Source organism: Agelaius tricolor, unplaced genomic scaffold (genome assembly GCF_023055355.1).
Source record: "Agelaius tricolor isolate 1412-34295 unplaced genomic scaffold, bAgeTri1.0.p SCAF_6, whole genome shotgun sequence".
Taxonomy (NCBI): Eukaryota; Metazoa; Chordata; class Aves; order Passeriformes; family Icteridae; genus Agelaius; species Agelaius tricolor.
Window position 1 is genome coordinate 44,136,594 of NW_027269266.1, and position 14,373 is coordinate 44,150,966.

General features: G+C 36.2%; 1 protein-coding gene across 1 annotated transcript in view; it reads left to right on the forward strand.

Moving 5' to 3' along the window:
• The window catches only part of LARS2 (leucyl-tRNA synthetase 2, mitochondrial), an 82,759-nt gene that overhangs the window by 19,463 nt on the left and 48,923 nt on the right, over nt 1-14,373 (forward strand). The window contains exons 6-7 of the mRNA XM_071429621.1: nt 4,789-4,878; nt 8,973-9,116. Of these exons, the coding sequence (XP_071285722.1) occupies nt 4,789-4,878; nt 8,973-9,116 (234 nt within the window). The remainder of the gene's footprint in view (nt 1-4,788; nt 4,879-8,972; nt 9,117-14,373) is intronic.

Consider the following 14,373-nt stretch of genomic DNA (forward strand, 5'->3'; position numbering starts at 1 on the left):
TGCCTCAAGTTAGAAGTATTATATTTGTAAATCACTTTGAAAATGGTATGATTCTGGGGAGAGATTTTTTTAAAAATCAGTAAGTGAGATAACATTTCTATTCTGAACATTTATGTTTCTCGGATGGAAGGTTGAAAAGCTGAAGTTTGAGCATGGAAGAAATGCCTCTAAGAGTCATTAAAAACACATGGAAAATTTAAAAATTCCCCAACATTATGTTTTGGATTTAAGATAACTATAATCTGAGCATTCCTGGTGATCAGATTTTTTGAAAATACCACCCCAGACAGCATAACAAACTGCCTGTGACTGCCTGTGACTTCTTTTGAACATGATTTTCAGGGGAATTAAGCAGTATCATTTTCAACGATTCATATCATCAGCAACAAAAGATGAAAAGCATATAATATTTTTCCTTTATTTTGTTCAGGAGTGTCATTAGACCAAGTGCATGTTCCCAGTAAGCCATCAGTTCACCAGTTGTTATCAATCTGTAACTTTCTCCCAGGAAGTAGCTCTTTCTGTGAAGGTTTTTAAGTAATTTCAATTTCTGCATTCCAAGTGACATATTTTTTGCATGAGACTAATGTTCCCCGTCTGCTCTGTACATTAAAAAAATTAAATCTTTGGTAGATTTTCTCTGTGCAGATAATTTTCTATTTAATTTTGAAGTTGTCATTTGTGTGTACTGTCTGAACATGCATAAAACAAACAGTACATAGATTATTACCTAGGAAATTTTCTTCTCATCCATGTACCATTGACCCAATTATAATTAAGTTTTTAAAAAAAGAAACTGTTGATACAAGACTGCTTTTTTTTTTTCAGAAAATATATTCATGTTCCAAAATGTAGGCACTGTATGACATTTCTATTTGTAGCTAATAAAGCATAAAACTAAAGGCCTTTGAAATACAAATACTCAAATTAATTTAGAAATGTAGGTTGGTGTAGCTCCAAACCTCTCAAAATCAAATAATTATACTTCTAGATGAGGTAGTGCATGTCCTTGAAAACCAAAATAGGCAGATAATTGATTAAAGACTGTTTTATCTTCCCAAATAGATTTTGAAAAAAATCCATCCTGACTTTTTCTTCTTATCTCCCTTTAAAGAGGTGCAACATGCCTGTCTTCAGGACAGCATAAGACTGTGCTAAAAATAAATTTATTATTAATAAACCAGGAAATTGCATATCCCCAGTCTAGTTATATGTTATTCATAAAGCCTGGTGGATCTTAGGAAAAAATAAATCTTTTCATGCAGCCTATAAATATTACTTTTATTTTTTAAAATATAGCCATGAAAGTAGCTTGAAAGTGTAACCTTATTCTTAAAAATACAAGCAAAAATGAATTATAAGGTCAGAGACTCATAATAGAAAATTGTTAGAAGGGAGCAGGTTTAGAACAAATAATGAATTTCAAAACAAAGGATTTGAAAATTACTTCTCCTTTTATTAAACACAAAAATCTTTCATCTAGATTTAGCTTTTGGTTTTTGTTGTTTTTTTTTTTAATGCAGGATTTTTTACTTTTGGTTACCCTTATTTTTATTGGTAGTTGAAAGGTACTCTTTAAATCAGATTTTATAATAGTGAATGGCTTTTTGAGCTTTACATGGACCCATTGCTTCCCACATTGCAGTGATATCAAATCCAGATTGTAATACTACCATTTAGTCTGTAACTGAGAATTTCTTTGCAAAAATAAAAAAGTTTCCAACCCCTCTGGTATGGTATTTGTTTGGAACAAATTACTGTGCTGCAATAAATGGATTAAGCAAGGTAGTTTTTGGTAAGGATAGGGGTCTTTCCTGTGCCTTGCCAGTATCTGCTCTTTTAAAAACAAACCACCTGTATAGGTGATTAATTTAAATTCTTGTAATGAATTCTATTAATGAATGAGTGTCATTCCTGTAGGAATAAGGAACAGTAGCAGTAACCAAAGACAAAGATGCATTTTGGTGAGAGTGTCTGTTTAAAGCTGACAAAAGTGAAAGGCAAAATGGATGGGGGAAAGAGGGAGAGGCTTTCCCTGGCACTTCACAATACTGAAATGCTGAGGTGATGGGTGATCACTGCATCTCTCACAGAGCACTGAAGGGCACATGCAGTGGACAGCTGAGCAGCATCTTACATATTTTTAGAAGAGTTTGGATTTTTAGTAGGTATTTTATTTTTGTGGAAAATATGGTAATATCCTGTTATACATATTCACTGTACTGCTTTATGATACAGGATTCTATATGTATGCTGTAATGCCAGTGCTCAGATCGCAAATGAGAAGCAGAAATGTACAGTTTTTGGCAGGCTGGAATGGCTCCAGCATGCTACTTTTCAAACCCTTTTATAAACTCTTTTGTGTATTTCTGAGTTAAGATGGTTCTGTCAGTGTTCTGTGGATCTTTGTCGTGCTTACAGAGTATAAATAGAAATGTTAACAGTCACCTTAATTTAAGCACGATGGCAGCCTAATGGAAACTTTTTATCAGACATCATTCATTTAATCAAGGTCAGTAACTGGAATACACAGAAAATTATTTATAACAGTAAATCTTACTGTGCTAAATGATAGGGAAAAAAACACCAAAACACATTTCAAGATTGACAGGAGTTTGCTGGCTTGTCTTCAGCACCTCATTTTACTTGTTAGTGATGTAATTTCTCTTTCTTCATTAACTTGAAATGTTACACCAAACCTTCATGGTTATAAAGTTAAATTCTAAACTTGAGTGATCTTTTTGCATCTCAGTGACCACACAGCAGATTTCTTTTTCAGTGGTACAGTCTGCTGCATTTCTTTCAAAGAAATTTCTATTTACTCCTTGTGAGAGATCGTGTACATGGGATTCTGTTTGCAGCAATTAGCTTGTATCTTGTAGCTCAAGCTTGTAACATGCTTGTTTAGATTGGGAAATGTCATTTTTTTGTTTCAGTTGACACATATCTGCCTTTCAGGGCCAAAAGGACCAATCTCCATTCACTTTTCTATTTTTATTTGGCAGCTTGCTTTTGTTGCCCTACCTATTTGCCTTATTGCTCACATAATCTTTTATTGTACTGAAAGGGATTGAGTCTCTTCTTTTGTGTATCTGATACTCCAGTGATGAAACTGTTGCCTGTAGTGGCATCACACTGGCACAAGAACTGTTGTCACTGTGTGAAGAAGCAGGGAGGGGGAAAACTACTAAATGTGCTTAGTTGAAGAGATGGAAATCAGATTTTTATCAAGTGGGGTTTTTTTCAGTGCAGAGCAAAGGGTTTTAATCAAGCAACTGTTTTTCATTACTAGGTCTTCACATGCTGAGATGAAAACTTGCCATTAAATGTCTCTTTTTGATCTTGAAAGCCTCTTATACACACTTTTGAGGCACATTTATTCAAAGTTCATATTAATTGTTAAAAGCTATGTTTCAGCACTGGCATATAAAGTTCAAAGCAACTAGAATATAAAGTTTAGAAAAAGAATAAAAATTTTCTGCTAGAGCATTTCAGATGTCATTTGAGTAGCAGATGATATTGCAGGAGCTGTGTGTAGTGGGAAGCTAGGATGATGGGAAAGCCCACATGAAAGACATTTCACATTTAGAGCTATTTCTGATGCTTGATAACTACTCCAAATGGAATAAATTGTATCAGTGGCTTACTTTTTGTCAGTAACTTTAAAATCAAGAGATGTTCATATTAATTTGAAGTTGGTGTAGAAGCCTCTTCCACTTCAAGCAGGTATGTGGGTTTCCATTACATCTCTGAAACCTGAGTTTGTGTTGAGAAAACAGGGAGTCTGTAATGATGGAATCCATTAGTTGTCTTTGCATATTAATGCTTATTTTAAGTTAGAGTTTTTTAAGAACAAACATTTAAAATATGGAGGTTCGTAAGCAGTTGGTAAGCAGCTTGTTTTTGAATTATCAGAGTTCACTAAAAACTTAGCAAAGGTTTTTTTTCAAGTTTTAGAAAAGCTATCCATTATATTGCAGCTTGCTGTTCTCGTAACTCCCATTCCTCCTGCTTATGTTGTCTTTTATTTTTATCCGTCTTTATTTCCTTCATAACCATCCTCCTCATTTGTGACTTTTATGACTCATTTTTTCCATACTTTAACCTAGAGCATCCTCCTAACTTGAGCTTGAGCTCCTTGCCTTTTGGAACAGTTGGTTATTTGAGCTTTGAATGTGAGCTGCCCTTCCCAAGCCTTACCCAGTATTCCATGCTGTCTGGCCCGCACCGTCCGTGTGCCAGCAGCTCCTCAGCGCTGCTCTCTCTCTCTCCTCCTGCACCCACAGTTTCAGCTGTAAGCTCCTCGCTCTGCCTGCTTCACATCAGCCAGCTCCCCGCTGCCTCTGAGCATCCACAGCCTCTGCTCCTGCTTCCCATTGCTGAGCAACAGTGGGAAAGGCAGCCTGGCTAGGAGGGCTCTTTGAGAGAAGTCTGCTTTTTTTTTCTAGTTTTGTTTCTGTTCCCTTGATCAGGCAGCTGTGATCACTTCCATTCATCTTCTGTTCTTATACCTATCAGCTTTAATCTTACAGAGTTTTGTATCCCACGTTAACAGAGAAACTTTTCCTTCTGCATTAAACCCACACAAAGCCCATGTTCTCTGGTTTTGTGTACAGGTGAATATCACTCATTGTAAGCATTATACAAGTAAATAGGTTTGTACATGAATACATGCATAAATGTTTACTCTGTGGAATATATTATACACTCCTGGGTTAATTGTTGAAGTTATAACAGTGTAGGAAAATACTGAGAATCGTTTCAGAAATTTTTATTTCTTTTCTACAGGAGGTAACCACTTGCTTACCAGAATACTACAAATGGACACAATATCTCTTTCTTAAGCTCTTTGAGGCTGGGATAGTGTATCAAAAAGAGGTGGGTACAAACTTTGACCTTCAACATTTTGCTGCTATGCTAATTTAGATCACTCATGTCAGTGGCACATTTTTGCATTGTCCATTCACAGTCATAAAGTGATTGTGCTCTGTTAGTTTTAAATCACTCTAAAATAGAATTAATTTTGTATATAACAGAATTTTCTATGAGGCAGTTTATAACTAGCTAACTAACATGCATGGCCATTGTAGCAAGACAAGTCAGAAATGTTTATTGTCAGAGATTTGCACTGAAGTGCAGGATCAGAATATAGCTTTTAGTTTTTTATTTCCCGGCTTTACTATTTTCTAGATTTTATTGTCCCTCATGAAAATACATGACATGGTAGTCATTAGGAGTCTGTTCAGCAGTGAGATTATTTACCTGTCTAACATTACTGTAATACTGTCTCAGAACTTATGGTTTTGGGTAGGATAATTGGAGATCAGGTGCATAACCGTCCTATTCCAGAACTCTATTTGTGATCTTCAAAATATTAAAGAAGCATTAGGTGTCATAAGACTATCACAGCAGTTCATCAGTTACCACTACATTAAGAAATTATAATATTTTGCACCTAACATGTGTCAGGCTGTATCTGAAAAGTGAAGGTTTCAGTTATTTCTTAAACACGAGATGAAACAAAGATGTTGAATGAGCAGTCCAGAGAACTCTCTGTATAGCCTAGGCAATGCAGTTCCAAAAAACCACTTTAACAAAGCAGCAATTTAGTGAATGTTTTAAATGCACTTTAACAAAGCAGCAATTTAGTGAATGTTTCTAACTTAAAATGGAAACTAAGATTTCTTAAATCTGCTTTGATATTTCATTTGTATTCTGTAGAAACCAGGAAACCCCATAGGATATAATTAAGGACATACTCGAATTATTCTGTGAACCTGGAAAAAGAGATTGATGGTGAAAGGAAGCATTTAGGATAACAGGGTGTTACTGAGCTATTTCTCCTATTTGCATTTGTATTCAGAGATCTTAAATGACAACCAGCAAAACCCCTTAATGGTTAATATATACTAGCTTGCTGGATTGAAGGTTGGGGTTTTTTTTCCCTTCTGTAATTATTTTTTCCTTGTATTAAAAAAAACTAACCCCCCAGCTTTGTTATAACAAACCTGTTTTTATCTGTGAATTTGTTGTTTGGCAAGTGAAGTCAGATGAATCTGGAAAGTAAAAGTTTGCTGCTTCATTTAAAGCATGGATGATATACAAAGTAAATTTTGCATTCTGACTCTGAGTACTCTGGGATCCTGGAGGTGTTTGGATACCAGTGATTGAATCTACTTCTAACTTCCATCTGCTTTCAAGTCAAGGATCAGTTTGGGGACTTAAATCAGCATCTGTCAATCTGTAGGGGATGTAATCTCTGGTGGATATGAACCAGTTGCTTTTTGGCAGGAAACAGATGGCAGAGAGAGCCCATAACCCTGGGTCTCTTTGAACAGTCATAAATACTTAAAGCATATATTTGTCTCATGTTGTCAGTGTATCTGCAATATGTATTAAACACAGCTTGAAGTCTCCTGTATAACAGTTTCATTTTTGGTACAAGAGATAATTCATAGCCTTACTGTGACAATAAGAATAAGGTGTTAGCCTAGTTAATGCTCTGTTCCAGCAGTGTGCATGTCTGACCAGAAATTACCCTGGCAGGGAGACACAGGCTCAGGATGTCCAGGAGCTGCAATTATGGAGGATTAACAATGTCTGCCTGAGTGCTGCAGCATCCAGAGAGGGCACCTTTATTCATTGCAGCAAAATTGCCCCTTTTTCCTGCAGTACTCACCTAGTCAATGTACTCTGGAGGTTATTGACCTGGCCAGGTGTGAGTGCCTCACTGAGGTTAATACCTGCCCTGACTCTGCTACTTTGATCAGATACCTGTAATCCATAGTGGACCCAGAGACAGCAAGCCTGGAGATAGATACTCACACGTAGCAGAGCTGAAGTTAGACAAGATGAATCCTGCCTTAAAAGCACATGGTCTGCATTGGCATAGTGAGGAGAGCGCGATAATTGGTGTGCTCTGAACACTCCTGCTCTCTGCTTTCTTTGTGTAGGTGACTTTGAGCAGCTTCCTGGGGTCATAGTTTCAGAGGCTGTCATTGTCAAGAAGTTGCCTTTGTGAGGTACAAGCAGGAACTAAAAATTTCATTTATTAGCCAGGTTCTAGATATTGTCAAAAGTCTGTGTGAGATGGAAGGAATGTAACCTAAAAAATACAAAGACCTTTCCACTAACCATTTCTTAAATGCACATTTGCTTTACATTTTGAAGGATTTATTTAGATATAGCCTCATGAGTTGTAACAGGAGGATTTGTTATGCTAAATAGTTACGTAATCATTTCAGTTATCTTCCAAAATTTTCACCATAAATTTGGTATGTTATGATCAAAATAGAAATGGTATTTTTTCTCAACCTAGAGTCACAGCCAGTTTAATACAAGCTTATGCTAATACCACTTTATGCAACTGGAATTTTATTACTTCCCAATATTGTCTGATTTATCTCTCTTTAGGTGTAACTTTGTGTGGCATTTTTTCAGAACTTTATAAATTAAAAGATTATTACTTTAGAGCCATATTCATAATGTGTTATATTATTACTGAAGAAGCTGTATTTTCTGGAATTCTGGAAAATACATTTGTAATAGTGGAATATATTGATTTCTTTTAATTCCACAATGAATTTTCATAAGCCTTTTATAAAATCTGGTGTGGTATAATAATACCACAAGTTGGTAACAGATAAGAGGCAAAAAGTAAAAAGTTTAAATTCAAGTCTGAATTTACAGAAGCTTCATTTGAAGGCAAGTTTCAATTTATCAATGAATAACATTCATTCATTTAATGATAATAATTTTTTTATAAATCAGTATAGCCAGGCTTTGTGCTCACACAGTTGTGAGCAGTATTTCTAAGCAAGAGGATCCCTGTGTCTTTCTTTTAGATCTCCTCATTATAAGATTTGTAAAGTGGTTGTGGTATTTACTATTTGTAAGAATATGTAGCATATTTAAAATGAAGCAATATTGGGTGTTTGGAAACTGGTCAGAAGGTGATCAGTGATAGATAAAATATAAAGTACAATGTGAGTGCAGTTACTAATTTTTGATTGAGATACAAGACCTCCCCATACCCAAAGAAGTAATTCAAATTTTTTTTTAAATGTTTAATGTATTAGATCTCTATGGAACTGTAGGTGCTGTTTTTCAGTCAGACCAATTTAGCTTAAATACTAAATAACATTCAATATAATAGATTACTCTATTGCTCTGATTATATTTTTTTCTTTCTGTTCATTTTTTCGAGTCAATGTATAGCATTTTATGCCACTTTTGGATAGGATTCTTTTGTGATCTTAGATCCTTTTTGATAAGTGACCAGTTAAATTGTTCAGCACTAGGGACTGAGTTTGATTTTTGCTTCTTTTCTAGTATGTTATGTCTTGTATTTCAGTTGACTCAAAAGCTCAAAATACAAGGCTTGTGGAGTTGAACACCAACATTAATTACACTTTACAGATTTTCACTTAATGCATTTGTATTGATAAGGAAAGAATTCCAAAAGTAATTCACGCAGTTGACAGGAGTTGCATACAGATAATATCAACTCTTTCACTTAAAATATAGTTGACCACTGTAATATTTCCTTGAGTTTCTATCCTGTTGAGTTGGACATCCTTGTCTACTCATCCCCCTCAGTCTGACTCAACACTTTTGGATTAGTAGTGAAGAACTTTTAAGCATCAGACTATTTTATTTGAAGTGTAGTCAAGTTGGAACACTTATTATATATTACAGCCAAGCAGTCAAGTACCAGCCTATCCTGCTAGCATGATCAGTCTAGACAAATCTTGCCAACTGCATTTTTGGGTCGTTTGAATTCTGAGAAGATGAATGTTCAGAACTTTTCCAGCTGAGTCCATGTTGCTGATTCAAATGGATGTTTTAAAAATATAGAAGACTCAGGCAAACTTTCAAGGTGTGCCTCTGGATAATTCATTTGGCATCTGCAAAGTAAAACTGGTTTTTAACTAGCTGCTGAAAGTGTTCTTTCTTCCTGCAACTTTTTTTAGGCCTTGGTTAACTGGGATCCAGTGGATCAGACTGTTCTAGCTAATGAGCAGGTGGATGACAATGGTTGCTCTTGGCGTTCAGGAGCAAAAGTGGAGCAGAAATACCTCAAACAGTGGTTTATCAAGACAACTGCTTATGCAAAGGTATGAGAATACAGTTTTTGGAAATTATAGTAGCACTTTGAAGAGGAGACTTTTTGTTCAGAGATATTAAGCTGAATGTGGTCCTTTATAGATACATGTTTGAATAATATATAATTGCATAATAATACCCTGTGTATGTGTGTATATTAAAATTATTACCCCTGAAGTTCTTCTGTTCACCTCTTTAAGAATTGTAGGTAACTGGTGTGGGATTAAGTTTTGAAGAAATCAAAAGGCATAAATTAGAAGTCAATTACTGAATTCTGCATTTGCACATTAGCATCTGTATTCACCATCAAGTGCTTTTCTGCATATTTTGAGTGTAGAGCTGTGCAAAACTTGTTTGCTGACTTGTGGGCATTTTGTAAGCAATGGAGTTCAGCCTGTTACTTAGCATTCAGTTCTACCTGTGTCTGTGCCATAGTTCTTTATGTTTAACTGCTTTTTATTGAAGATTCATCTCAACCTTCTACTTCACTTCATACTCTATTTGATAATCTGTTATTTTTAAAATGTTTTCAAGTTATTTAAACATCCTTTTTTTCTTATAAGCTCCAGTTTTCATTGTGCTGGGACAATGTAGATTCCATACTTCAGATTTCAGAACAAAAGTTTTGGCTTTATGCTCTCTGAGATGAAAGTGTCCACTTCCTGTCGTGTCTGGGTGAAGTATTTATTCCCTCTGAGTGTTCTGTGTGTATTGAGACTTCAAGTACAGATTCAGAAAGTTGCTCCCAAGAAAATATTAAACATTTGTCTTTGATCCTTTTGCCAAGTCTCAGACTCAAGAAGCCAAATTTCCACTATCATCCAAGGAGAAGAAGTCTGTGTCTCTCTCTAGATCTATTCATAACAAAGAGAAAAGCTTTAGATATCCTGCCTGATGCTTTGATTCTTCATACACAGAGAGGTGCTTGAGACACATGTTTTTTGATTGTGCTACCTGTTCTGGCAGTAAGGAGGGAACATTTGCAATAGCTGAAGGAAAAATGGAGCATGTCTGCAGCATCACAAAATAAACACAATGTTCTGAGGTTTTTTTTCCCTCAGTTCCTTTGTCACCAGATTTCATTATGACCATTGTGATATTTTAGGCTGTGCCCCAACTCAATGATTCCCCCCGTTTGAGGCTGGAGCTCCATTAGAGTCTCTGTCTCTACTGTTATTTCTTTTGTCTATTGTCTCTGTACAGGTTGTAGGAAGCAATGACTAGTATTTCTGGTCTGTATCCATGCTGGTACCCAATCACTTATATACCTTTAAAAAGGGTGAATCAGCCATAAATTTTTATTCATCGGACTGAGGAGCTTTTCAATAACCTTGAAAACACCCTTGGTTTATGGGATTATTGCCTCTTGCTCAATATCCACCCTCTGCTAGGTTGATTATAGGATTTATTGTTTGTATTTAGTCTCTTACCTGAGAAATGCTGTTACAGGAAGTGCACAATCTCTTGGGCAGATCACGTCTCCATCATGTCATTCCCCAGTAAGCATGCTTATCTTATGATAAGAAGGAACTTTTGCCTCCACAACTTTTGCCTCCTCGTCTTCCCCCCAAAGATGTCACCTTAGCACACTGCCATCTTCCCTACCTACATGAGGGGCAGATGTGCAGGTGATCTTTTGTTCTTGAACATCTTAGTGACATGAATAAGAGCTGCTTCTGGTTTTCATTTCAGGAAGACCATTTGTATCAACTCCTACAAAACCTTAAAACATTGCTGCAAAGGACAGTTGAGTACTCTACATATTTCTGTGAAGGTTTCCCAAAATTTTGTTCTGTTTGTGATTGATATTCATAGGGTCTGTGCTAGCTGATACAACCAGATCAGTGAATGATGCCATGCTGCTTCCAGCAGAAGTGCTTTGGCAAGCATTACCTACATGTTCTCCCACTTCTTGTACAGTGACAGATGCTACCAAGAATCAGCAGGTGGTTTGGATTTTCCTTTTTACTCACCCTCCACTCACTCCTATTTTTGTTGCTGTGGTTCTTTTTAAACAGTCTCACTCTGCTTCTTTTGGCAAGGCTTTTAAACATTTGGTTGTAGAGGGGGAAAAATAACTTCCCCCCCTTCCCCCCCCCCCACCTTGAAATAAGAATAGCAGATTACCAGTCTCTGTTCTATGAAGTCCAATATCTGATAGTCGATAGATTTCATGCTTGGATGATTAAGACAAATAAAGTCCCTATTTTTGGTAATTTTTTTTCTTTCAAGTTGCAGGAGACTAGATAACATAGCATGTTGTGGTTTATTTTCTGAAGAAGACTGTTTTGGCCATACAGCTCTGAACAGCCCATGAACTGCAAGCCACAGCTGAAAACAGTCCACTGGAGGGAGGCTGGATCTGAGCTAATAGTGGCCAAGTATTTCAGTCTCTTAGAAACTCTTTGCACACACTGACATAATAATCAGGAAGCTTCACATTAGCATTTTGACAGGAGCCAAATTACAGATCTGAAATGCTACAACTTTGGCTTCTCTTTCTGAATAATTTGACTAGTTATCCTCAAAACATCCTTGCACACATTTCTTCATTCGTTATGGTAGTCGTGCCAGTACTTCTCCAGGAGTGGTAAAACCCATGAATCCTTCCTCCTAAGTCTGTTTCTTTTGTCCCCTTTATCTTTGGATTCAGGCTGTTGACAGTTCATCTGAATCCACGTTGTCCTGCGTTGTTGAACACCCTGGTTACAGTAATCACTCTTCCTAGCCTATTCCTCAAACCTTCTTCCCCACCTCTTTTCAAAAGCTCTTTGCCAGGAGAATGGGCTTTATTGAGAGGGAGACCTTCATTCACCTTCATCCTTTACAGAGCCTTTCCTCTTGGAGTGGAGGGTCCAGATTTCTAAGGAGTTAGTCCTTATAGTGGAGGATAAAGACATCTCTTTAAGAAGCTAAAGATCTTTAACTGCTAATACGATTTCAGGATAATAACATTGGTGGTGATGATACCTTTACTTTGGCAAGGGGTATTATTTCATGTCTCATGATTTTGAACACACTTATTTCCATAAAGAGATTTTCCTGGCTTATGAAACCAGACCAGAAACACTACCAGTACAGCTTTGTTTTCCTGAAATTCTTTTCAGTTCCAAGACTTCAGATATTTGTGCCTCTAATGATAAATTAGTAAAGCAGTTTGGTTCTTTATGAATCTCACTTCCCTTTTTTGTCAGTTGTTTGGTAATTCATATGCCAGACTCCTGTAGAAGGGAAATCTGAGGGGGCATTATAAAATGGGGAATTTCAAATGCATGGTCAACTAGTTTTGCATTAGACACTAACAGAAATAGAAATTTGCCCTTCCAGAACTTGTCTGATCCTGAGTCCTTTATTCCCCATTTTTGAGTCAATTACCTGTTGAACATCTTTTGTCCAATTCATTTTTTTTAAATGTGTCCAGAAGGTTAAGACAAGATTATGTCAGGTGAGCGTGGTCACAATCATTGTGATATGAAAATCTGTGTTTTCTGTCAGTATAGAGCAGCATTTAGGTCTTTGAGCTGTACTGCCAGAATTTGTATCCCAGCACACATGGCCCTTTATTTCCTCACAGCTTGGACGAGTTCACAGGCACAGAGCAGATTTAATCCTTCTTTGTGCAAGATGTTTTTCCTGGGTTTGGAAAAAGGCAGAGAGCTAAGTGGATCAGGCTTTTAGTGAGCTGTGTGACTAGATTTCTGCTATCCACTGAAGTTCCACTCTGCCTTATTTTGAAATCTAAAAATTGGAAGGCACTAAGAGTAACTTAATCCTTGCACCTTTTGGGGAAGACTTGTATTTTTTTTGATTGGGCTACTTTCAGACCTAGAGGGTTAGAATTCTATGAGTGTCTCACTCACCTTTGTACAGTCGGGCCTTTATCTGGTTTTGGTGTATCATAGGGAAAACCATTTGATTCTGGTCACCTTTTTCTTGTGCCTTTAATGGTGACTAATATTTCTTCTGAAAAGTTTACAGAAATTCAAGATCAAATGTCAGAAGTATCACCTTCCTTGCCCTTTTTCTGAAAAATGGCTCTCTGCAAATCTATTTCCTATTCCTTCCCCAAAGTTATACCTGAGTTTTCTGTAAATTGACATAGTGGGAAAGTATTTGGAAACAAAAAGCTTTATTTCTGTTAACTTGCTCCATTCCTGTGTGGCTTAGAGGAAAATTTGACCAGTAATATAGGCACTGTAAGTCTTTCCATAACCTTCTTTCATAGAAAAAGTTCCATTTGAAATACATTTAATTCATCTTCTAGCCCTTAATTCTTCATGCAAATTACCAGTTAGCAATAATGGCTCAATATGTATGGATACAACTTATTTTCTGCTTGTAGCATCCACAAATTATTTTGTTGTAACTTTCAGCCTATTTATAGTGTATACTGACGATCTATTCTAGTCATCTATGTTCCTCTCTTTTGCCCATTTATCATTTTATGTTTCCCTTGATATCTCAGAACCTTAATGGAAATAAAAACTAATCAGAGTAATCTTCATCTGCAGTGCCTACATTACTGGTCAAATGGCATCCGGGAGTTGCATGATTATTAGTGGTCTGTGAAGCTGGGTATTACAGGAATCAGTGCTTCATTCCTACACACACTGTTTTTCACATTTCTGTTGTGTCCAGAGCAATCATCTCCTGCGGACTTGCTTTGATTTTTTTTTTTTTTTGGTAGTTACTGCACCAGCTCATATTCCTTTCTTGCAATAAAAATTGTAAACAGAGCAGTGTTGGCTCACGTGGCAATTTACCCCGGTAATGAGTTTTGTTCAAAGGGCAAAAATATTGACCATGCTTTTAATGCTTAGCAGAAAGCATTTTGCTTATGAAAAGTAATAAAGTAATTGTGACCCATTTTTTAAACTGTAAAGTACATGTGAAATAGTCTAGCAGCTTTTTTTGATTTTTAGAGAACATTTTAATTGTTATTTTTCTTTTGACACATTTCTTTGATAAAAGTATAATGCCTTCACTGATGGCATTATTATTCAAATTGTTGTCTGTGCATTTAAGATGTTTAAGATAAAACATTTAGTTGCTATGGTTACCTTGCTGAATTGGTAGGCAGATTCATTGGAAAAATCTGTCTGTAAATGTTAGTATTTTCTCTGTGTACCTGTAAATTGCTTTTATGGAGGTTTTTATATGTGGTCAGCTAAGTCCTCAAAACAGAATTGGCAAGGTTAGTCTTTTTATAGACGCTGTTCTTCCTAAATTAAATTTATACAATTCTTTTCCATATTTTACTGTATGAAA